This window comes from Myodes glareolus, chromosome 2 (genome assembly GCF_982192425.1).
Source record: "Myodes glareolus chromosome 2, mMyoGla1.1, whole genome shotgun sequence".
Lineage (NCBI taxonomy): Eukaryota > Metazoa > Chordata > Mammalia > Rodentia > Cricetidae > Myodes > Myodes glareolus.
The window spans coordinates 109,346,940-109,372,689 of record NC_142027.1 but is presented as its reverse complement, the minus strand read 5'-3'; the positions used below and the strand labels follow the sequence as shown (position 1 = coordinate 109,372,689).

General features: G+C 51.0%; 1 protein-coding gene across 1 annotated transcript; it reads right to left on the bottom strand.

The window, feature by feature from the left end:
• Positions 1–828: 828 nt before the first annotated feature.
• On the bottom strand, positions 829–11,069 carry Serpine1 (serpin family E member 1). Its single transcript, XM_048433915.3, has 9 exons — positions 10,912–11,069; positions 9,483–9,748; positions 7,900–8,133; positions 6,429–6,623; positions 5,527–5,725; positions 3,610–3,710; positions 3,417–3,503; positions 2,783–2,866; positions 829–2,546 (listed from the first exon to the last, which is right to left on the bottom strand). The coding sequence occupies exons 2-9, from the start codon at positions 9,745–9,747 to the stop codon at positions 2,509–2,511; spliced, it is 1,203 nt and encodes a 400-aa protein (XP_048289872.3). The 5' UTR covers position 9,748; positions 10,912–11,069; the 3' UTR covers positions 829–2,508.
• Positions 11,070–25,750: the final 14,681 nt, after the last annotated feature.

Sequence of the window (25,750 nt, the reverse complement as noted above, 5' to 3'; positions counted from 1 at the left end):
GCCTCCGCCTCCCAAGTCTGGAATTACAGGCACGTGTCACTGAGCCTGCTTTGATGACGTGCCAAGGATCAAACCTAGAGCTTCGTGCAAGCTGAGCAAGCATCAACCAAGCCACATCCTCAGCCTATCCTTTCCCCATTTTAAGGATAGTTTCTGGGGGAGACTCAAACCCTGGCCAACCTGTCCTTGAGGCAGGACACACAGCTCTGATGACTGTCTCATGGATTTTCCCACAAGCTTACACCTGTGTGGTTCCCTAAAGTCTCTCCCACTGGGGGGTCTGTGATGGTTTCTTTGTTGTTATTGCTGTTGCTGTAGTCATTGATTCCAATTTATACCTGGGGCTAAGCTAGCCTAGAACTGAAGATCTTCCCACCTCTGCTTCCCAAATGCTAGAATACAGGCTTGTGCTCGGTAATGGTTCACTTTTATTTACACTTATTTTTGTGTACGTGTGAGCACCTAAGTGTACGCTCAGTGTGGGTGTGTCAAAGTGAGAGGACAACTTGTAAGGGTTGGTTCTTGCCTCCTGACCTGTGGGTTCTGGGAACTGAACTTGGGTCTTTAGGCGAGCCATCTCACCTGCCCCTTTCTTCCATTCTCACTGTCTGCGTGGGTGAGTGTGGGCGCTTGTGCCATGCTTTGTGTGTGGAGGTCAGACGACCTTCCCGGGGTCAGTTCTCCCTCTCTATCATGTGGGATCCAGGGCTTGAAATCACGTCATCAGTCCTGTGTGGCAAACGCTTCACCCGCTCAGCCATTCCAGCCCTCAATATGGTTTTGATTCCTTGTGTTCAGCAAAAGGAAAAAGGCAAAAAGCAAGTAATGTTGCTTGCATAGTATTTGTTTTTATTGTTTTTGAAAACACATTTACCTGCTTATATATCAAAAGTGAAAAAACAAAGGCTTGTTACCAACAAAATTCAAGAACATTCAAGCCCACATTTGGGGCCCCTGTGGGTACACGGTGTGTGGCTGTCCAGTGCATAACGAAAAGAGGAAAAAGAGAGAGAAGGAGAGGGAGAGAGAGGAAACGAAAACACAAAGAATGAGTTTTGTTTTTCTTTCCGGTGGAGGCGTAAGGAATGCAGAGTGGCCTGCTAGGAGATTGCATTCACGGTACCTTCTTGTGCACTTTTTCAGTAAATTGGTTTTCTGATCATACCCCCAGCTAAGGAGGCTTTCAAAAATGATTATCTAACGAAGGTGGTTGACCGGGAGCTGGCTGTCTCTTTCATCCCCCCTCCTCCCCACGTGTCCACTGCTCACATACAGCAGCCGGAAATGACACATTGAAGTGAGTCACCAGTGCGGCTCTGAGTCACCCAGTAATTGGAGAAAGTTCTGTCCTCTTAGGTCACCCAGTCCCTTTGCCATTCTGCTCCTGAATGTATTGGAAAAATTTGAAACCACTTTGCCCTCCCTCAAATCTCTCTCTTCCACCCAATCTTTTTTTCCCTTTTTCTTCTTCCTTTAACGTGGGCTGCCAAGCGTCACCTTGGCAAGGTCCCTAGGGAAAAAAAAGCCACGGAGGGTGGGGGTAGGGACGGGGGTGGGGAGTATTGGGGTAAGGGTGTGTTAGGCCGCCACTAGGCGGCAGTGTGAGCCCCATCACAGGGACCACCTGGAGGGCAGGCTTGTGGAGTGAAACTCCTGAGAGACAGGGCTGTAGACCCCAAACGGGACACCGTGTGCCATGGTTTAAATAAAATGCTTTTTTTCTTAACAGTGCTTTTTCTTTCCAACAAGCATACAAGAGGAAGAATGAGATAAATAGTCAAGCACACCCCCTGGCACCTCCCCTGCACCCCACAGGGAGACTGCGGATGAAGAGCCAGGCACACACACATCTGACCTTTCTTTCCCTTCCCCCCCAAAAATAGTTTGTGAGTGAAGATAAAGAAACTATGTAAACAAGTCACCTACACTCTGAAAGGACCTCTGCACGCTGTGTCGGGGAGGGACAAGAGGAATTGGGCTCCATACTGGGCAAGCACCCAATCTGTCCATCTGCTGCCCCTCGGGGCTGGGCAGGGTGGTCATTCCCACGGTGGACCTTGAGATAAGGCAGCGTTTCTTCCTTTACCTGTGACCACCCACCCCAGCAGCGGCAGACGGTGCAAGAGCGGCCACAGCATGACAGGAACACAAAGGATTTCTGCCCAAGCATGCTGAGGGAAGGCCCTGAGGACCCCTGGGGCGTTGGTGGGACCTGGGTCCAAAGGCTGAACGTGAGAAAGACGAGCAGATGAAGGTTCTGTGAAGTCGAGGGTCTGGATCAGAGACCTTTGTGGATCAGGGAAGTCAGCTTCCAGTGAGGGAGTTAGACACTTTCCCTTTCGAGAGTCTGAGGTCTGGGAGGCTGGCCGAAAAGGTTTATCACTGTGGAAGTGAAAAAGAAATGCCTTCTCCTTCTCCCAAAAGAACACTTAAAATAATTCCTTTCTTCAGAGTTTCTGCTTATAACATCTCCAGTTTCGTCCCGAGCGAAGGCCTCTCTTCCAGCTCTCAAGGCTCCATCACTTGGCCCATGAAGAGGTTTGTCTCTGCAGGTAGAGGGGTCATGCATTGCCAGGTGAGAATCAGAGCAGGTGAGTGATCAAGTGTCTAAGCTAGGACTGGGGTCCTGGCACTCTGTGGGCTATGACAGGGTGCTGGGATGGAACGGAACTGAGCTCCAGAGTCTTCGCTGAGTCCCTAAAGGCTCAAGGGGCATCTACATGGTGGGCAGGTTTTTAAGAAATAGCAGGAGGGGAGGAGAGTGCTGTGGGGCTCTGCTCACCTGTCGGATTGTGCCGAACCACAAAGAGGAAGGGTCGGTCCATAACCACCTCCTGAGGGGCCATGCGGCTCGAGACGACAATGGCTGAAAGAGAAGGACAATGTGTTAGGGCTAGAGGGACACTGTCATTGGGGTGATCCTAAGAGATCCAGTGACGCCAGTCTATCTGGGGGCAGCACTGGGAGATGATATTCAGGTGATTTAAAGGAAGCCAGTAGTGGGTGTGAAACCCAGAGCCTTGGGCATGCTAAGGCAAGAGTACTACGGTTGAAAAACACCCCAGCCCCTCACTGGGGGATTCTAGGCAGGGGCTCTACCACTAAGCCACATCCCAGCCCCTCACTGGGGGATTCTAGGCAGGGGCTCTCCCACTGAGCTACACTTAGCATGCTGCCAAGCAAACTCTCCAAATCCACTTTCCACTGCGGCAGCACCTCAGGTCTTCCTTTGGGGTGACTGTCACATCCTGGGACCCCAGAAGCCATGGATGGGGCAGCAGTGTCCCAGGGGAAGTGGATCCATTTCCACATGAGGAAGAGGTTTGGGGAAGGGTGGTGACTGAACCTGCTCTAGCTCCCTGCAGGGCGACTGCTGTCCCAGGTGGTGGACCGGACCCTGACAGGGCCACACTCACCCGTGGAGGAAGACGCCACTGTGCCGCTCTCGTTCACCTCGATCTTGACTTTTTGCAGGGCCTGAGCTACAGAGAGCTGCTCCTGGTCTGAAACAGAGGGGGAGGGAACACAACGGACAGGTTAGCCACCACTCTGTCCTCTCCAGGGGACCCTGACCTGCGGAAGCAATAAAGTGAGAGGATTCTAGCTCACCAGAAAGACTTGAGAAGTCAGCCTGGGCTGGGTTAAACATGTCAGTCATGCCCAGGTCCTCCAGGGGCCCTCTGAGGTCCACTTCAGTCTCCAGAGAGAACCTGTGGGCAGGAGCAGGGAGCAGCGTTAGCGTGACCCTCAAATGGCTGATTCTCCCAGGACCTACCAGGTATCCGCTAGGACTGTGGGGCGGATCAGGAACTGACGTGAGTATGATGGCCTGGTTTTTGTTTGCCTTGACCCAGGAGCTCATGTAGCTCAGGCTGGCCCCAGACTCTTTATGTAACCAAGGTGATCTTGAACCCCTGCTTCTACCTGCTAGGGTTTGCAGGTGTGCACCACCATGCCTGCTTTATGTAGCGCTGGGGTCTGAACGGGGGGGCTCCAACAAGTTAGGCAAGCAGTCCACTAACTTAACTATTTCCCCAGCCCTGACCTTGAACAGATCCTCCTGCCTCCACCACCCTAGGAGGGGATTAGAAGTCTTTGAAATCTCATTTGGCTAGGTAGGGGGTCGGGCCTTCCCTCCCCCCCTTGTCAGAAATGTCTAATATTAATGAACAAAGTTCAGCATCTCCGCCCCCTCAAATCCGTGACTAATGACTTTCCCCAAATAAGACAGCAGTTAGAACATAATTGTATTCCGTTTGACTGTGGGAGAGGGACAGGTTCACATCCTCCTGTGCGGGTGCTGGGGATAACTGCGGTCTGCAGGCTGTTTCTGAGCGACTCACGCAGTGAGGCTTTGGGGGGGCTCTGCTTCCCACCAGGGCATGACTCATTATCTCCATCTTGATGAGAGAGGAAGGCAATGGAAGCTCGGTAGCTAAAGCGACTCAATTCCCCCCCTTTCTCCAAGCCTGGCATTAGAGCATCTGGGAGTTTAGGGGAAGCCTGGGCTGGGAGCTTCCCTATAATTCTGGAATTACCCAGACACAGCCCTCTCCACCCCTTTTGATTCTGCAGAGGATTAGGGGAGGGGAAAAGAGAATTTTTTTTTTTTTTTTTAAGTCTCAGTCTGAAGCTCTGGTCGGCTCCTCTGCCTGGTCTTGGAGCGGATGCCTTTCATTGTTGGTGGGCGAGGGAGGAGGTGGGGATGGGAGCGAGAGGGAGACATTGACAAATGAGTGTAGAATAATTTAGAAGCCCCTACATACTTATTTCTCTAGCTCCTCTTTCTTTCTTTCTTCTTCTTCTTTTTTTTTTTTTTTTTGATAGGGTCTCATGTAATTCAGGAACAGCGAGAGGGTGGCCTTGAACCCCTGATCCTCCAGCCCCCTCGTGCTGGGATTGCAGGAGTCACCACCATGCCTAGGTTATGCAGCACTGGGGATCCAGTCTAGGGCTTTGCGTATGGGAGGTGAACACCCTGACGACTAAGCTCCACCCTTTCCCCCGCGCCCCTCCCCCTTACAAGATAGGGTCTTGCTGTATATAGCTCAGGATGGCCTTATCCTAAGTGTGAGGATTACAGATTTGTACTCCCATGCCTGGTCTGTGTGGTACTGGGTTCGAACCTGGGGCTTCATGCATGGTAGGCGAGCACTCTACCAACTGAGCTATGGCTTCAGCAATCTTGCTCCCATAGCCAAGGCCCGAGCTCTCAAGCACTGAGGCTGCAGACTTGGGCCACTACCCTCCACTTTGATGGACTCTGACTAGGTTTTTGGTGCATGGCTTCTGCAGGGGATGGATTTTTAAAAATCTGTCTCCTCTCCAACAGTAGAAACATTCTCCAAGCATGATGATGAAATAAGAAACCATAATCAAACCCAGGCTAGAAGGCTTCCCATCAGCCTCCCACACATGTCCCTTCCCTGTGGGTGTTCCCCATCCGGGAAACAGCCCATGGGGATGGTGGCTTCAGGAGAGATGGTGAATGTCGGGACTAGGGTGTTGGCAAGTGGGATATCTTACTTGGGCAGGATGAGGAGCCGGGGCAGTCTGGTCATGTTCCCTTTCCATTGTCGGATGAGCTCAGCATCCAGAATGTTGGTGAGGGCAGAGAGGGGCACTTCCTTCTCGTAGGGCGCCGCGATGAACATGCTGAGGGTTTCACCATGATAGGGCAGTTCCAGGATGTCGTAGTAGTGGCCATCAGGAGTGGTGAATTCAGCTGGGAAGATACCAAGATGGCACCTTGGAAATGGCTCCGGCTCACGTGGAGTCCTCCCTAACTCTCCTTCTGTGTCTCTTGTTTTCTCTCCTTCTAGAAGACCGAGCTCTCTGTTCTAGTTTTAGAGGTTTGTCACCCACTCTACATGCCATTCCAATGTTTTCCTTTCATCTTTTAACTAGCTATATAGTCAAGGATGGCCTTGAACTTACTCTCCACCACACCTGGCTTTTGAGCTAAGCATGGAACCCAGGGCTTCACTGATGCTGGGTTTGCCGTCTCTCTAAGCCACACCCCCACATCCTCTTATCTATTTTCTCCCTCCTGACCTTCACTAATTTCTGTCTGACCCCAGCCACTAATTATCCCCATCCTCATCTAAACCCCAACTCCCATACAGCTTTCCCCTCTCACTGGGCTTGTTCGCCTCAGGTAACGACACTAGAAACCTCTTAGAAGAGATGGGCTTAACAGTCGGGCAGATGTGGGTCAGGAAGACCGTCTCCATTTCAGCTTCATCTAGCATGAAAGAAGCTGGCACTTTTCCCTGCTTCTTAGATTATCTCAGTATGTCCTGCTTGGGAAGTCACTGTAATAACTTGGTGCATCCACCTTCCCTGCCATCTTCCTCACTCTGACAGTGACACTGGATGCTGCCCAGGGTCTGTCGTTAAAAGGTAGGGACTGGGGATCTTGGACTCACTGTAGTTGAACTTGTTGGTCTGAGCCATCATGGGCACAGAGACGGTGCTGCCATCAGACTTGTGGAAGAGGCGGTGGTGGGTGCTGGCCTCTGAGAAGGGGGTCTTCCATTGGCCATTGAAGTAGAGGGCATTCACGAGCACGAGACGTGTCAGCTGGTCCACAGCCCCTTGGGCAAGTAAGTCACTGATCATACCTAAGGGAAAGCAAGGCGGTCAAGAAGTGAGATGGCTTTTAAGCATCTTCGATGCTTCCCTGCTACTCCCTGTTCTCAAACAGGTATATGTTGAAGGGATGCGAAGAGCTGGTGGGCGTTAAATGGGTCAATTTGTCTTAAGAGTCTTAGGATGTCTTCCAGCTCAACACCCCATTTATTTCCTTCTTTCCCTTCTCTCTTTCATCCCCTTTTTCCTCTTCATAGTACAGCCTACTCTAGAACTCACCCCAAAGCCTAGGTTGGCCTTCAATTCATGGTAGTCCTCCTGCCTCAGCTTCCCAAGAGCTAAGATGATAGTATGAGCCACATCCCTGGCTTTGCCACATTTTTCTTGGTTTTGGGATCCAGCTTAGCACCAGAATTAGACACCCCTGCCCTCTATCATTACACCTCTTCTCTTGGCCCCTAAGCTGTAATCTTGGAGGCCTGTCCACACACGTGGCAGTTACTGCTGTTCTTACTGACAGTCATGTCTTTTGTGTTGGCTTTGCTTTTGTTTGTGTGTTTTAAAAAATATTTATTATTATTGTGTGTGTGGGGAAGTATGAGGTGTGGGGGGGGGCGCGTGCGTGCCAAGTGGAGGTCAGAGAACGACTTATGCGGGGTTGGTTCTCTCCCTTCCCCATTTCTGTGGCTTCCAGGAATCAAATTCAGGCAACCAGGCTTCACGATAAAAGCCTTTACCCATTCAGCCATCTTGGTGGCTCTGGTGGGCTTTGGTTGTTGTTGGTTTTATTTATTTATTTGTTTATTTGGAGGTGGGGTGGAGTAGCTAGAACTACAGGTATATGCAATGGTTTGAATTGGCTAGTTTTTTCTCTCTAGTGTTTTTGTTTGTTTGTTTGTTTGTTTGTTTGTTTTTGTTTTTGACAGGATCTTGCTGTGTAGTTCAGGCTAACCCCAAACTCATGATCTTCCTACAGGAATGAGCCAATATATCCAGGTCTGAGTGGTCTTATGAAAAAGCCTAACCAAGACAAACAGGGTTTTAGGTTACAGCTCAGTGGTAGAGCATGTGCCTAGCATCCCCCAGTGAGAGGCTGGGGATGTGGCTTTAGGGGCAGAGGATTGTACAGCATGCATGAGGTCCTGGCTCCCATCCTCAGCACCACAGGAGGACAGGGAAAGGGCAAACATTTGCCTTTTATCCTCAAATACAAAGCCTGAAGTGAGAACTGAGGATAGGTGAATTCAACACGGAATTCCCTTCCTCTGCATGCACCCTCGGGACTGGCCTGCCTTCCCTGCCACTCACCTCTGGTGTGCCTCTCCACCCAGTCATTGATGATGAATCTGGCTCTCTCCACCTCCAAGAAGTCCACCTGCTTCACCGTGGTCCGGAAGAGCTTGAAGAAGTGGGGCATGAAGCCCTGGACCAGCTCCAGGTCCCGCTGGACAAAGATGGCATCCGCAGTGCTAATCTCATTCTTGTTCCATGGCCCCGTGAGCTCCTTGGACAGCCGACGGAGAGCAGAAGCTGTGCCCTTCTCTGCAGAGGTACCAGAACAGGATCCGTTATTCTCCTGTTGAGCCAAGGGCTTTCATCTGGACCAGGTTTTCCAAAGAAGACCTCGCCTCGCCCAGGTGACTGAGGCACTTTCAACCCACCAGCAGTAGTGAAGGAATGTAATGGTAGCTCCTTCTTTTTCTCTCCCTTTTTCTCACCCTCCCTCCCTTCTTCCTTGTTTTTTTGTTCATTTTTTTGAGACCAGATCTCACCAGATACCTCTGGGTAGTCAGACATTACTGTCTAGTTCAGGCTGGCTTTGAACTCACAGAGAACTGCCTGCCTCTGCCTCCTGGGACTAAGGGTGTGAACCACTACGCTGTCTCCCTCTCTCATTCTTTCTTCTCCTCTCCCCACTCCTCTCCGAGGAGGGTCTCACACGGTAACCCAGACTGCATAGACCGGTTTGCCGCTCACTATAGAGCCCTAGATGTCTTGGAAGCTAACAGAAATTCCCCTGCCTTCCCCTTCCCTGTGCTGGGATTAGGGGCATACACTGTTAGACTCAGCTCTCAAGTCTTAACCCTTTGTGCATCCTTTCCCCAAAAGTCTCAGCTCCTAACACTTTCCTTACATTAGAACATTCTTCTCAGTTTTTAAATCATAAACACAGTGAGAAGTTTGCTTCTCACTGCCCCCCCCCCCCCCCCGCAACAGTCCTCCTAATGGCTGCACAAGTGCTGGCATTACAAGCACGAGCCACCCTGCTTGGCTTGCTCTTCTGTTTGGTTTCGGGACAGGGTCTTGCTCTCTCGCCCAGCCTAGAGTGGAGCTTGTTATGTAGCCTAGGCTAGCCTTGAATTCAGAACCCCCCTCCCTCAGCCTTCCATGGGCTGGGATTACAGGTTTGTACCACCATACCTAGCTAGGTTGTTTGTATAAGAATAGTGTTGTCAAGTAATTCAAGTTCATAATCCTTTACACATTTACTCAGCCCCGTGTGGTAGACACTTTTTCAGGCATTCCCCACTTTATAGACAATAAAACTGAGGTTTTCCAGAGTTAAGGTCATTATACGCCATCTCCAGTTTTATTTGGTGTTGGGGATGGGAACCCAAGGCCTTGTGCATGGTAGGTAAGCTGTATCTCCAGTGTCATGGGGATATAAGCATGGTTTGGATGTTCTGTATCTACTGGCTGGTATACCACTGATAAGTCAAGGCCATCTGACCGAGAAGCTGGAGAGAAAACGGGTGGAGCCTGGACTGCAGCTGAACACGGCTGGACTGGTTGATACTGGAGTGAGTCCTCTCTACCTTCTCTGTTTGCTCTGGTCCCTAGTCTGTGAGGACCTCGTGACTCTCCTCCTCCCTCTCTGCCCCATCTCTCACCGTTGATTTTAAATCCCATGGCATCCTGGATCTGCTGCTGGGTTTCTCCTGCCGTGGTCAGCTGCAGCATGGCCAGCACCGAAGACACCCCGTAGGGAGAGAAAACCACGTTCCGGTCCTGGGAGGCCTGGACCACATGCTTAAACACTTTGACGCCGAAGTCAGTGGCCTGGTGGACTGTGTGGGACTCTTGATGTAAAGCAGAGCCTTCTCCAAAGACCAGAACCAGGCCCAGGGTGAGGCAAGCTAGTGCTGGCGTCTGCATCCTAGGATAAAAGGGAGAGAATCTGATAAGGAAAGATTTCTGGGAGACAGCTGGAGCAGGACGTGGTGCCTCAGTCATGGGCTAGGTTCTCTGTGTTCGCCTCTAGCCTGTAAGAGATCAGTCATTAAGATCCCATAGTGGGATTGGGTGATGAGCTCACCCCCTTCTGCCTCCAACCAATTCTTTCCATCTTTTCCAGACAGACTCTTGTTATGTTACCCAGGCTGGTCTTGAACTCAGGGTCCTCCTGTTTCAGTTCTCCCAGGTACTGGGATTACAGGCATGCATTATTGCCCATAGACGCTACCTGATTTTTGATCCCAGGCCACCCTCATTTTTTACCTGCGGAACTCTTAGAGAAACACCGCTGGATCTCTCTTCCCTTCTGTGGGACTGAGAGCTTTGTGTAATGACAGTTTTTGATTTACAAGTTGAATTTGTTCGTTTGTTTTCTCTTATCACAATTCCCCAACTACTGCTTGTTCAGTTTAGCAGTATGAAAAAGTTCTCTGGGGCCAGGAGGACGGCCAAGTGGGTAAAGGCGCTTGCCACCAAGCCTGCTGACCCGAGGTCTAGTCCTGGGACCCACATGGTAGAGAGAGAGAGAACTGACTCCTGAAAGTTGTCCTCTGATTTCCACACTTGAACTGTGACACACAAATACGCACACACATACACGCATGCACATACAAATGCAATTTTTAAAATTTTGGTTCGGATTTTCTTTTTTTTTTTTCTTTTTTTCAGTTTTGTTTCTCTGTGTAACAGTCCTAGCGGTCCTGGAATTAGTGCTTGTAGACCAGGCTGGCCTTGAACTCACAGAGATCTGCCTGCCTCTGCCTCCCCAGTGCTGGGATTAAAGGCGTGCGCCACCAGCGCTGCCCAGCTTTTCTTTTAAGTAAAGTTTCTTTGCTAAATTCAGAAAGGGGAGGTTTGCTGGGGAGGCCCTGAGAGACAGTGTCTTCGCTTCTGGGATCCAGGGTTAGAAGTGGAGTTTGACCATCTTTCTCCATCACCTGTGGTCCTGGGTGGGCTAAAGGCTGCAGAGTTCCAGAACAGGGTGGAAAAGAAACGGAGGGAAAATGAGGGTGACAGAGTTCTGGGAAGGGAAGGTCACCTTCCTAATGTAATTAGGCCTCAGGATAGAGCTTGCCTTTCTCCTACCTGGAGTTTTCAAAGGTGCCCTGTGATTGACTCTTCGTCCTGCTTGCTGGCTGTTGCTCAGCTGTGGTTGGCTGCGTCCTGCCGGAGGCGGGAGTGCGGTGGTCCTCCTTCGCGGCTCTGCAGCAGCTTACTCCAGCTGTGCGGTCCTGTGGCTCCAGTCTCCCTTTATACCAGATGTGGGCAGGAAACAGATGAACTCATGTTCCAGCCCCACCCACTTTCTAACTCTGGAAATGTCTGGGCTCCCCGCCCGCCCTCCCCCCTCCCCCTCCTTCCCTCCCTCCCTCCCAGGGATTTGCTGGGACATGTGTGTCTACGTGTGCTGGAGGGCATGCCGGATAATTGAGCAAACCCTGGTTGCCTTGATTGGAACATCCCCGTCAATTTGCCTTTGGCTGGTCGGTCGGCTCAACCCCCAGTGGCACCACAATGCCTGGTGTCTGGGACTCCCCTGGTTCTCAGCTTGCAGCCACATGACTGAGTTTGCCCCTTTGCTTTGGAGGAACCCATCCCAGAGAAGCTAGGGAGCTTGTCAGGGCTGTCTGCCCCTTGTGCACCTTGGGCCTACCTCCAGGAAAAGTTGGCCTGGCCTTCCCTTGGGTTTCTGCCCAGTGGCCAGAGGGCATGAAATGTGCCCTGTGATTGTCTGGGTTCTGGTTCCTCTTGGGCTTGAGCCCAAAGGGGAGAACAATGTGCCTGCCGGGCCTGCCTTGAAGCAGGGCTGACTCCTCACGTGGGGCCGTGAGGCCAGACTCTCCTGGTGCCCTGAGGGCTCTGTCAATAGCCTTGTGTGGCTGGGTTTGAAGTGTATTGGGTGGGGCGCTGGTGGCTGGATGGGACCAGGGTTTACCACGGGTGGGAACAGGGGTTACCACAGAAAGCGTGGTCAAGGAACAAGGAGTGGTGTGGAAGTTTTGCTGATTGGAACAGCCTGAGATGACTGAGGGAGAGAGATGTGGTGTTTTTTAAGATTTTATTTTTATCAAGTATTTATTTATTTATCGAGAGAGTCTCATTCTATAGACCTGACTGGCTGGAACCTAACCTGGAACTCCGGCTGGCTTCCAGCTCCCAGCGATCAGTCTGCTTCTGCCTCCTGACACTGGAGGTGTGCTCCACCACGTCCAGCTTTATTCTTAAATTTTAACTGTGTGTGTTTGCGTGTGTCCATTCGAGGGTATGGGCAGGTGAGAGCAGGGGCTTGTCAGGTTCCCTGGAGCTGGAGTTACAGGCCATTGTACGCTGTAACTCCGCAGAGTACTCTGCTCACTGTGGGCATGCAGTGGCACTTAGGTCCTCTGCAGGAACGGTATGTGCTCTGAAGGGCTGAGCCGTCTCTCCAGACCCCAGAGAACACTCTAGAGTTTTCTTCTCTCCTGGGTGTAGACACAGGCGGGCTGGGGCCACAGGAGCAGGGATAGAAAGAAACAGAATATATATCACATCGTGATCCTGGGGAGGAAGAACGACTGAGGAGCTTTTTTAAAAAATTAATTAATTAATTTTTTTGAACAATCTCATGCTCATGCAGCCCAGGCTAGCTTTAAACTCATTATATACCCAAGGATAGCCTGGAGATTCCGATCCTCCGCCTCCACCCCCCGATTTCTGAGACTACAGCTGTGCCCCACCATACCCGGTTTATGCAGTACTGGGACTTGAACCCGGGACTCTGCGCGTGTTAGGCAAACTACCCACTGAATCGCTTTCCCAGCACCTAGGAGGACCAGGCTGCTGCCTCCCAAGGTTGGACAGACTCAAACGCCCTTTGCGACCCCAGACCCTGTGACTAGAGATGGTCAAGGCGTCCATCCCGCCGTGGGAGCTGAGAAGGCACTCTGGCCTTGGGGTTCACGTGTTGTCATCTTCTGTACAGGTGACGGGGCTCACTTGGCAGTATCCATGGAGACAGCTGGCTGGCGAGTCATGGGAGGTTTAAGTGGGTGGTAGAGCGGGGGATGTTTGTTTTGGATTTTCAGTAAACAGATACCAGGGCAACCAGTCCTACGGAGTTTTCTCATGGCGACCCTGCCTCCAGAGCCAGGTGGGGGAGGGAGGGTTGAGGAAAGAGGGGAAACCTCGGTTGGAAATTTAGGCTCACAGGCCAAGCAGAGAGGCGTTCTGGCCCATCTGCTGTTTGTTTTGTTTTATTTCGTTTTTTTTTTTTTTTTCTCCCCTTTCTCATCGTGGCTGCTTGCCTGGGAGGGAGAGGCAGATGTTCTGGGCCATCTCTGAGGAAGATGACAAAGACCAGACCCATCCTCCTCTCTTACCCCTAGACACATCTCCAGATGCCACACCCTCCGTCCTTCGCGGTCAGGGGACCCAGGACCTGGGTGTCCCCAAAGTTTCAGAAGCGGGGTGGTAGAGATGCAGCTGGAAGTGAGCCTCCTTGGGTGCTCTCTCTGGGAAACTGAGGAACCCTCTCTTCCTCTCACTGCCTCTCTCAGATTTTTCTAGATCTCTCCCACAAGGGCAGGGCGAGGCTCCTGAATCAGGTCCCAATACTCTGTTCCAGGACTCAGGGGAGCTGGATAATGGCTCAGTGTCCCTTCTGGAGGTGGGGAGGGATGAGGGACACCTTTTTCTTAGGAAATGGAAAGGTCTGAGTCTCTCTTTCTCCTTCCTTCTCTTTTCCTTTGGTGGGGAAGACACTAGAGATCGGGCCATGTCATATAAGCCTGAATGTCCAGAACTCACTATATAACTCACAGCAATCCTCCTGCCTCTATCTCTCTAGTGCTGGAATAATAGGCATACCCATCTTTTTTGTTTTGTTTTTCCTTTGAGACAGGATCTCACTATGTAGCCTAGACTGGCACTGTTCACAATCCTCCTGCCTTAGTGTCCCAAGTACTGGGATGACGGATGTACCACCATGGCCAGAACCCTAACGGGACCTCCAAACTGAAGGGGACCCATGGGAATCTAGTGGGTAGGCTTTAGAAACTGAATCGATTGGCGTATGAGTTGGCTCACTGGGTAGAAATACCTGCTGCCAAGTTTAATGACATGAGTTCAATCCTCGGGACCCACATGATGGAAAAAAGAAACTGACCCCCACAAGTTGTCTTCCAACCTCCACATCTCTGCATCACACGTATGTCTACACATGGACATACACATATATACAAATAAATAACTAGATAAAAATATATAAACTGAGGCATAGCCTAGCAAAATGAGGCCTTTGTTTCTGTATGAATTAGGGCTGCTGAGATGGCCCCCGAACCCAGATTTGACCATGGTCCCTGCATCTCCTCTTTGCCCCATGACCTTGTCTATCCTCGAACTTGGGGAAGAGCAAGTTTTCCACACACAGGATGCAGCTTCCTGAGGACTTCCTGGAGGAAGGGGGGAAGTCCTTACCCCCCACCCCCCAGCCCTCTGAGGGACACCCTTCTCAGAATCTAACCTGAGTCACCGGCTTGTGTCACTTTCCCTTTTTCTTCCCCACTAGAACCCCAAAACCGCTTTGACCTCATCATCTTCTTTAACTTTTGACCCTTTGGTTGGTGCGGGGGAGGGGAGGGATCGAATGAACAGAAAGGAAAATCCTTGCTGTTGAAATAGCTCAGCCCTTGATTTGCCTGGGATCAGAGATAAGAGCGCGTGGATTTCTGGGAAGGTCCCAGGATCAACTCCACAGGAAGGTAGCTCTGTCTAGTCCCTTGGTAGGTGGTTTGTCATTGGAGGGTACTCAGACTTTCCATGACTGTCCCCTACCCCAACTCCTACCCCTGCACTCTCTCACAGAGCAGCAGGCTCCACTGGGGCCTCAGGAGTCATGGTCCTTGGTCCATTGCCCTTCCTGATTTTAGTGTGTGTGTGTGTGTGTGTGTGTGTGTGTGTGTGTGTGTGTGTGTGCGTGTGTGCGCGCGCGCGCGCGTGCACGCAGGGCAGCCTTGGTGGCATGCACCTTTATTTGCTGAGCTGTCTCCCAGGGGCCCCTCTTCCCTTTTTCTTTTGCCCTTCCTGTTTGCATCTCTAGATCTTCCCCTCTCCCTCAGATGAGCCATCCGACGACGTCCCTGTCACTCAGGATGAAGCTGTTCCTTACTTCCTCTTCTGGTCTCTCTCTTGCACTCTTTGTCATGTCTCTCAGAGGAGATGGCGCCCCCACTCCCTCTCCTCTGACTCAATCCCTCTTTCCTTCTCTTTTGCCTCCTGGAACCCCTTCTACAGTCCGTCTGGGCTCCAGGGCTCTTCCTCTGGGGAGGAGGTTCGTCCTCCTGCCAGTTACACAGGCTCCTAGGAATGCTGGGTCCGGCCCCCCATGCCTGGTGATTTCACTGGGAGAGCCGGGGGTGGGAGAAGACAAGATCCCCCCCCCCCCACCGACTCTAACTCACTGCACTATTCCTGGCCTGGTGGCTTTCCAAAGAACACAGTTCTGAAAATAGCCCATGTTTGGGCTGGACTGTCTCTGCCCTTTCTAGGAGTGAGCTGGGTGGAGTGGTCAGTGCCTTGGCTTCTGTTCATTGGCAATCATGGCTCCGGACAGTCCGACATGGCCTGTCTGGTGTCAGCCTGTCTGGGGGTTCTTTCCACACCTGCCTTTCTCCTCTACTACCTTCACAGACCCAGCCCTTGGTCTCCTTCCTTCTGTAGCCCATGGCCAGCCATTGTCCTTTAACTTTTAGATTAAGTTCATACTTGCTCTGGGTCCCCACAGTGTAGTCCATGCTTAAATGGTGTGTGTGTATGAGTGTGTATTTATGTGTGTGTATCAAACTCTGGTTTCCAGGCTTGTGTAGCCTTTAACTACTGAGCTATCTCACCAGCGCTCTCTCTCTCTCTCTCTCTCTCTCTCTCTCTCTCTCACACACACACACACACACACACACACACACGAGTTTCAAAACTGAGGGTCTTAAAAGTTCATTGAGTCGGGCAGTAATGGCACACACCTTTAATCTCAGCACTTGTGAGGCAGAGGCAGGCAGATTTCTGTGAGTTCGAGGCCAGCCTGATCCTGGAAAAAGAGTTCCAGGACAGGCCCCCAAAGCTACAGAAAAACTCTGTCTCGAAAAACCAAAAAAACAAAACAAAACAAAACAAAACAAAAAAACAAACAAAAAAAACCACGAAAGGTAATTGACTCAGAGAGGCCAAGATATGAATTATGGTCACACAGCAACTGTTCTATAAATGGAAGAATGCTAGTCACAGTCAAATAGAGCAAGCCTCCAGGCAAGGACCTGATGCTGACTGGTTGAGGATTACCATAAGGATTCCTTAGTTCAGAAAGGTCAAGGGATGAGCTATGGTCTGACAGCAACTATTCCATAAATTTCCATAAATGGGATTGGGGGGGGGCAGATGCTGGCAGTGAGGTCAGATACTCCAGGCTTCCCAGCAGGGACCTGAGGCTGGGTGAGGATGTAGGATGTGTATGAAGGCTGTGTCCGGTTTGTCTGTCTATTTGCTTTAGGGACAGAACTTTCCATGTACTCCACACTGACCTGGAACTTACTAGGTAGCTCAGGCTGGCCTTAAACTCTCCATCTTCCCGCCTCAGCCTCCCAAGTGCTGGGATTGCAGATGTGTGGTGTTATCTAGCATAAGTTAATTATGTTATCTAGCGTAAGTTAATCATGAGCCTTAGCTTTAATTTTTAAAAATAATTTACATGGGTTGATGACTGATTGATGGGGGGACTGGTATGTGCGCATGTGCGTGTGTGTGTGCGTGTGTTTGTGTGTGTGTGTGTGTGTCTACGTGCGCATGTGAACAGGCCAGAGAACACCTGCTGGGGGTTAGTTTGCTCTTCAACTCTGGTTGTGGGGCTAGAAGCTAGGTCAGCGGGCCTGGCAGCTTGGCCACAGCACTTGGCGGCTAGCGCGTTTACCCTCTGAGCCCCAGCAACTTTCGGTTTTTTTTTTCCTGTTGTTGGTTTTTGGGGATTGAACCTAGGGCTTTACCCCGCCTGCCAAATTACACCTTCTGCCAGATCTTAACTCTCCGGCCTGCTAATTATTAATCATGTGTGCGTGCGTGTGAGCGGCTGCCTGTACATACATGTGTTCATTCATTGATTTCTTTCTACCTTATTTATTTATTCATTCATTATTTATTTTAGCCCTCACTGATCCCGCTAGACCAGATGGTCAGCAAGCCTGGGGATCCCTGTTTACACCAGGCCGTGCTCTGGCCAGTGTTTTAAAATATGGGCTGGGGGTGGGGGGAGGGGCAAGGCTTTCAACTCAGGACCTCAGGTTTATGTGCCAAACACTTGACCTCTTGAACCATCTCTCCAACCTTCTCCCTCTTTCTCTAAAGTTAAAATTGCGTTAATTTACTGAGTGTGTGGGTGTCAGAGTGTGTATGTCTGTAGGTAGGCAGGAGTGTGGCGGTTAGAGGCAGTTCTTCCCTTTTGCCACGTGGGTTCTGGGGACCGAACTCAGGTCATCAGGCGTGGTTGTGAATGCCTTGACCCCCCCCCCCCCCCCCCCCCGGAGCCATCTCTCTGACCAAGCCTCTTACCTGAGAGAGGTAGGGATTCCCATGTTTGGGGCTGCTGTGAGGATTGGAGCTTGCTAGCATTTACGCAGCGTTGAGAGCCTTAGGGACACTTGGTGAGTAGTAGCTATTTTTGAGTGGCAGACAGCCGATGTTGTTAATTCTTAAAGAATGCGAGCTCCCTGAAGGAGGAATGTTGGAGGCCGTCTTTGGGACTTCCTGTGTTCTGCAGTTAGCCTCAGATATCTTGATGGTGGACTGACTGCTCCCCCGGGGGCACTGCTGCCAGTCACTCTCTGGTTGGTTTCCATGCTCATTCCTGATGCATCCCCACTGAATGGTGTTGCTGCTTGGGACTATGGGATCCTGAATGGACCCTTCTGATAACCCAGGTATAGCCTCTCTGCTCTGTGACGGGTTCCTGCTGTGTAGCTTTGACCTCACTGGAGTCCAGGCTGGTCTTGAGCTCCAAAGCCTCCTATCTCAGGGCTTGACCCCCCTTTCCAGAGGGGCCCAATAGGACATGAGTCTTGTTATCCACAACTCCTGCCCCCCCCCACCCCGCCCCGTGGTCGCACTGGCTGGCCTCGAACTCATAGAGACCTGTCTGCCTCTGCTTCCTGAGTCCTGGGTTAAAGATTTCTGTAGCTGAGGCCCCTTGAACACTCTTCTGGTCCTCCTGCCTCCATTCCTAGGACACTGCAATTACAGGGGTGCTCCCTGTTTTTTGAGGTGCTGGGGATTGAACCCAGGGCATTCTTTATGTGAGGCAAGCACTCTACCAGTTGAGCTACATCTCCAACGCCCTGTTATTTTCCTTTTCAAAGTAGGGCCTTGCTGTGTAGCCCAGGATGGCTTTGAACTTGTAATCCTCCTGACTTCACTCCTTCTGGGATTCCAGATATAAATCAACACATCTGGTTTCTACTATTTCCCGAGGGTGTTTACTGCAGGGTCTCTCAGAAGCTGTGTTCAACAAGCGTGACTGGCCCTCAAGCATCTGAGGCAAGAAGGAGCCGTCTAGAGGAAGTGTGTTGGCGGGAGGGTGCTGCTCACTGTCTGGGCAGACGTGATCACTGAGGCTGACCCTGTCAGCCAATGAAGAGACTTAGGACCCAAAGGTTCCCTGACAGCATCCTGTCCCTTCATTCATTTCTCTTTTCCCAAGCCTCTGGACAGCCAGGCTCTGACTCACATTCTTTCAGCACGGCAAGCCCCTGTTCCGCATTCTCGACATTCCTAAGTTTCTTTTTAGCTCTTTCTCTGAACACAATCTGTTTGCATTCTGCTCCGCTTGAAGGATGAATCTTGGCTTCCCCAGCGTGACCAAATATTAATCGCCACTCATGCTCGATGGCATAACACCAAGAAAAGAGAAACAGTTCTTTTTTCTGAAGAAATGTTACACACATGCCGGGGGCCGAAGATGGACTGGCTCTAGTGATTAGGAAATGGCATACAGAGGCTGGGAGTGTGTGTGGCTCAGTGGGCAGCTTGCTTGCTTCACGCACAAAGCCCTGGGTTCAGTTCACTGCAGTCAGGCAAGGTCAGTAAGCGCCTGGAGCAGGAGAATCAGTTCAGGGTCATCCTTGGAAAACCTGGGCTCTGTGAGACTCGATTAAAAGAAGCAGAGAAGAAACAAGTGTAGTGGGAGTGGTGGCGCACACCTTTAATCCCAGAGCTAGGGGGACAGAGGCAGGCGGATCTCTGTGAGTTTGAGGCCAGCTTGGTCTGCAAGAGTGAGTTCCAGTACAGACTCCAAAGCTACAGAGGAACCCTGCTCAAAGAACAAAAACAAAACAAAAAAGACTGGCCTTGAACTCACAGACACTTACCTTCCATTCCCCACCAGTGGGCCCCTGCTGATGCCTGGCTCAACAAGCTCAAGACCTGATCAGGACGGGTCACACCACAGTCGCTGACAATCAACAGCAATCTTATCGTCTTCATATTTACCAATCCTAGAGTAGGGGAAGATGCTTCAGAGGCTTTAAGCCCCCCCCCCCCCAAAACAGGTCTCGAGAAGAGGTGGCTTTTGGGCTCTCCCTCATCTGCCGTGTGGAGGGTCTCTTCTTCTGTGTGTCTACCATGTGCATGCTTCTTCACCCCTAATCAACACCTTCCTTCAGCAGCCGATTCTGTCTGTGGTGCTCGGGAACTCTGCCGCTGCCCCTCGTGCTTCTGGTTTTTTTGTTTTGTTTTGTTTGTTTGTTTGTTAGTTTTTTCCTGCCTTTTAATTCTTTAAGAGACAACAAACTTTAATTCTTTAAGAGAAAACAAACCCCATCAAGACCCCTAGACTGTATCATTTCTAGACTGGGCCAGCCTGGTCTACAGAGTGAGTTCCAGGACAGCCAGGGCTATGTAGACAGACCCTGTCTCCAAAAGCAAAACCATAAGGCTGGATTTTCCACCTTGGTGTGGAGGAGAGGGTCTCACTGATTCAGCCAGGCTGCCTGAGCAGTGAGCTGCCACTCAGCCCTGGGAATACACATGGGAGCCGCCACACCCAGCCTTTGACATGGGTGACGGGGATCTGAACTCAGGTCCTCATGTTTGTGTGTCAAGTGCGTGCCAAGAGAGCTGTCTCCCCAGACCCTTAAGCTACATTATGAGACTTGGAGTCTCATATAAAGATATGCAGACAGTGTGTGAGGAAGGTAGACCTCATAGAAGAGGTGGGGTTGGTGCCTGGGTGTGAGGGAGGCCCTGTGCCCTTGGGAGAGAAATGTGAACTGGGTAGGCTGGGGAGACACCAAACACTGCAAGAGAAGGCATGGGTGGTGGTTTGACTAAGGAGGGTTCCGATCAGCTCATATTCTTGAATGCTCAGTCACTGACAAGTAGAACTTTTTGAAAGGATTAGAAGGATCCGGAGGTGTGGTCTTGTTGGAGAAGTTGTGTCACTGGGGGTGGACTTTGAGGCTACAAAAGCCCTTGGCAAGCCCAGTCTCCCTTCTCTGTGGCTCAGGGTGTAGCTCTCAGCTGCTGCTCCAGCACCATGCTCCCCATCATAATGATATGGTCTAAGCCTCTGAACCTGTAAGCAAGCCCCCAATCAAGGGTTTTCTTTTGTGAGAGTTGTCTCAGTCATGGTGTCTCTTCACAGCAATAGAACAGTGTGTTTCCATTTCTAGAGAGCAATCATCCTCTCTCTGTCTCTGGGGATGGAACACAGGGTACAGATTTGCTGGCTAGTCAGACAAGTATTCTGCTATTGAGTAACTCCCTAGTCCCTGCCTTACCCTCTTTATGGGCTTTGATGTTGTACTCTCTGCTGTTCTGGAGGCTTCTGCCCATTGAAATAGAAGTTCTTGTTCTATTCTGGCTGTGGACATGGACATGCCGTGTGTGTGTGTGTGTGTGTGTGTGTGTGTGTGTGTGTGTGTTAACCCATAGACCTATGAGGCAGAGGCAGGTGCATTTCTGTGTGTTCAAGGCCAATTTGGTTTATATAGTGAGTGCCATGGTAGCTAGAGCCACACAGTGAAAGTTTTGTCTTACCAAAACAAAACAAAACAAAACAAAAAAAGATTTGTTTTTAATGGTTTATTTATGTGTGGCTATCTCTCTCTCTGTGTGTGTGTGTGTGTGTGTATGTGCTGTATGTATACAAGATGGTAGGTGCCTGCAGAAGGCTGAAGAAGGCATGGGGCCCCTCTGGACAGGGCACCAGGAATTCAACTTGGGTCCTCTTCACCACTGGGTCATCTCTCCAGGTCCCACCCCCCCCCCCACTGTTTTGATTTTGGTTTTCAGACAGCGTCTCTTGTATCTCAGAGTGACCTCAGACTATACAACCAAAGACAGCCCTGAACAACCGGTCCTCTGGCTTCCACCTGTCAAGTGCTGGGATTGCAGACATGTACCACCATGACTGGTTTATGTGGTGCTGGGGATGGACCCCGGGCTTCATGCGTGCTAGGCAAGAGCTTTAGCAATCAGCTGCCTACTCAGGCCCTGGACTTGACTTTTTGATGGCATTCCCACAGAGCCAGGCAGATGCCCAGAGAGATGGTGACTAGGGTCAGTAGAAGCTTTGTGGTCCCAGAGACCGAGAAGACAAGGTGATAAAACTCTAATGAATTTACCACAGGGTCTCCAGGGTGCCCCGACTCATCGTTCTTTTCCCCCTCGTTTTTCCATGGGACCAAGACTCTTGTGCATGTCATCGTCTGAGTCACCCCGGTTCACTCTGCTGTTCCCACCATAATGCAGTCAGGCTGTGGCTTTGCTTACATTGCCCCACACCTGAAGTCCTCCCCAAAGCCCTGTGCACAGGGCCGTAGAAGTGGGAGAGCATGAGAGGGTGAGACTGGGGACCCACAGCTAATCATAACAATGGGGTCGACAAGATGGCTCAGCAGGTAAAGGCACTCGCCAGGTCTGATGACCTGAGTTCAATCCCCAGAACTCGCAGGTGGAAGAAGGAGAGAATCGTCTCCTGTAAGCTGTCTTCTGACCGTACACATAAGCCAAAGGATGCACAGCTCACACACACACATACACATTCAAAGGGGTGGGGAGTGGGAATACCAAACCAACTAGCTCTTTTGTGTGTTTGTGTATGTGTGTATGCCTACGTGTGAAGGCCAGAGGTCCATCTTGGGTCATTTCTCAAGAGCTTTCCACTTTGCTTTGGAGACAGAGTCTCTCACTGGGACCTGGGCACTCTCTGCTTGGGTATTCTGGTTATAGAGCGAGTCCCAGCAACCCCCCCTGTTTCTGCCCCCTGGCATTGGAATTGCAAGCTTGCTTCCTCATGCCTGGCTTTTTACATGGGTGCTGGGGCTCAAGCTTAGGCCCTTGCGTGTGGGCCACAAGCACTTTGTTAATGGAGTCACCTCCCCAGCCCCTGCTTACGATTTTTTCTGGAACGGGCTAGGTGACCTTTCCAGGTATGTGTGACAGATACGGTCCTTGTCCTTAGGACCCAACACAATATTTAAAAAACATTTTCTTTTTAATTAAACGTATATGCCTGGCTTGTGGAGGTGTGTACACATGAAAGCCAGCATCTGAGGTGATTCTTCAGAGCTGGACTGACAGGCAGTTGTGAGCCACCTCCCCTACTGTGCTGAGACTAACCTTGAGTCCTCTGCGAGAGCAGGACACACTCTTAACCCCTGAGACGTCTCTCCAGTTCTTGTCAGAAAGGAGTTACCCTGAGGAAGGGCCGCCCCAGTCCTCCCCACCCCTTGCTTCCCACTATCTCTTTGCCCATGTCCATTGCCGTATCCTATCTGTCACTATTAGAGTCCTGCCAACGGTGTAGTGTCTCTGCTGGATTCCTGACCTCAGGCAGTCCTCAGATATAAGGACACTCAAGAGCCTGGGACACGGCTCAGTATGTTGAGTGTTTGCCAACCACACGTGAGACCTTGGATTCCAACCCCAGCTTGCTAAACTGGGCTTGGTGGTGCAGCAGTAGGGAGCGGAGGTGGGTCAGACGTTCAAGGTCATCCTTGGCTCGTGGGGAGTCGGAACTCAGGCTGGGCTGTTCACGTACGTGCTGGCCTATTCACAGCATGGAATGTGTATGTAGGTCAAAGGACAACTTGTGGGAGTCAGTTTTCCCCTTTCACCATGTGGGTCCCAGGGATTGAACTCAGGTCCTCAGACTTGGTGACAAAGACCCTTGTCTGCTGAGCCATTTCGTCAGCCTTCTCATTTTATTTATTTATTTACTTACTTATAGACGGTCTCTTATTGACCTTGGACCACAGTAATTCAGTGAGACTGGCCCTGGCCGTCTGGCCAGCCTGAGGAGCTTCCTGTCTCTGCCTCCCCAGTGTGTGATGTCATCCACAGAGATTGCACCTGACTATTACTTGGGCACCAAGGGTCCAGCTCAGGTCCTCATGCTTGTACTGTGGACACTCTGCCCACGGAGCTCTCTCCAGCTTCATCCCTTGAGTTCTCGCTGGTGGAGGCCAGGACTCCCTGCACTAACGTACTAACTAATGCCTAATGGGGTGATGAATGAATTAGTCCTTCAGTAAAGGGACCCTGGAAGCCGAGCAGAGCGAGTAGAGGCGGTCTGGGTCAGTGCTGGAGTGAGGAAGGTCACCAGAGGATCTGGCTTTTACCTGTATCCTGCACAGCAGAAAAGGAACCAGACATTTGCCAGGAGTGATGGCTCATGCGTTTAATCCCAGTACTTGGGAGACACTGAACCCAGCCTGGTCTACATAGCGTCCCAGGCCAGCCAAGGCTACATAGCGAGACTCTGCCTCCAAAACAAACCAACAAATATTAATTAATTACTGTGTGCACATTAATTAATAATTAATTAATTAATTAAAGGTCTCAGATGAGAGAATCACTATTATGGAGGGAAACTGAACCAGAAGCAGAGCCTTCAGGCTGGTACCCCCACCTACTCCCAGAATCTCCTGAAGAGTAAAGACTCACTATCCTCCCTTCCTGGGGGTGGCTCTGCTGCACCCCTGCTGGGCTCCCCAATCTGGGTCGGAACCACCAGACAGGATGAGTAAGGGCTGATGCAGGCAGGGCGAGTAACCGTTATTCATATCAGTTCACACTGAAGCACGGTCTTGCTGGGGGCCCCGGGGGAGGGGTTGGAGCTGCAGAGGCCAGGGGAGCTGAGGTGGCAGCTATGAGGCAGCTTCTGCTCAGTGGCTGGAAGAATGGGGTAGCCTGGGGTGAGCTCTGTATGCCAGGAATCTGACGGGAACTCTTGAATTTAGCATGTGAGGACAGGAGCTTCCAGGCTGGAGCCACCCCTTTGTCCCTGCATCTGTTCCTTCGTCCGTACCTTTGCAAACCTCACTGATTCCAGCATGGTGGCCTACACCCATTATCTCAACACATCAGAGGCTGAGGCAGGAGGATTTCAAGTTCAAGGCCTGTCTAGGCTACAAAGCAAGACCCTGTCCCAAGAAACTAAGAGGATGGCGATACAGCCCGGCTGGTAATGCTTGTCCAGCATGGATGTCAGCACTATGTAAGCTGGGCATAGTGATACATGCCTACAATCCTCGTACTTGGGAGGTAGAGACATTGGGATCAAGAATTCAAAGTCATTCTCAGTTATGTAGGGAGCTAGAGGCCAGCCCTGGCTACATAGGAAGTTAGAGACCAGCTTGGGCTACATGAGACCATGTCTCAAATAAATAAAGAGAAGGAGGGATGGAGGAGTGGAGGGAGGGAAAGAGGGAGCACGCATGCGCATGTGTGTATGAGAGAGAGAGAGAGAGAGAGAGAGAGAGAGAGAGAGAGAGAGAGAGAGGAAGAGAGAGAGAGCACAAATAGGACATATCATGGGAAGGATATTTGTTGTAAGAGTTGAGTAACCCCACTTCTGCCAAATGGTGCCCTTGGTTGCTGGTTGCAATCTCTGTCTAAGCCTGTCATCATCTCCTTCAACTGGAGGGTTCTTTACAAAATTAAGTACCAAATTAGTGGGAGAATAAAGTCTCCAGTGGGGTAGGGTCTACCCTTCTCTGTGTGTGCTTCCTCACCTGACCACCCCAGGCTTGCACCCTGGCATCACACTTCCCTGCTGCATAGGGAATGGCTTTCTGTCCACGGGAACACGCCACCCAAAGTGGACACCAAGGAAGAGACTGCGAGGGAAGAGTCCCATTTCCTGCCTCGGTCCTCCGTGGTCTTCAGCACCAGGCTGCTCTGCCAGTGGTCAAGCCTCTGGCTGGTGGCCAGCCCCTGTCTGGACAGGAGGAAGTGGAGGCATGTGGTGCAGCACACCGTGTCCTCAAGAGCAGAAATTCCACCGGAAAGGAAACAATAAGCCGAGGAGAGTCATTCTCCGTAGAGTAGAGGTCCCGGAGACAGGGAGGACCTTCCTGCCTCGGCAGGACAAACAAGCCTACTGGGGAAAGCCCCAGCTACGCACTACCCTCCAGGTGTGCATATGGGAGTCTGAACAGGGCATCAGTTGCTGGGGATGGGTCCTCCGCTTCGACTCCATAGGGAGAAGTCTCTCTTGCCTTGTGTTCTAGCCACAAGGTAGATGAACTCCTAGTAAAGAGTCAAGATCAGTGGGGCCAGTGAGATGGCTCAGCCAGTAGCTTGCAGCCACGCTTCACCAATAAAATAAATAAACATGCTTTTTAAAAAAAGAGTTAGAATCAGGAGGATCATAGCAAGGTCAAGGGCAGACCAAAGGAGCATCTTCTCCAGAGTTTCAAGTGTGGAAACCAGGCTAGTCACAAACCTCAGTGCCCAGGTGCCTTTTAGGGACCAAGAAGACAGTTCTAGGTTTTAAAGAAATTCAGACAGCTCTATGGGTAGAGGGGGTAGGTGAATAGAGCAGGCTAGCCCAGATACACTATCTGGGGAACTAAAAAGGACAACTAACTTCCCTCGTCCCTCTCTTCCCCCCTCCTCTTTCTTT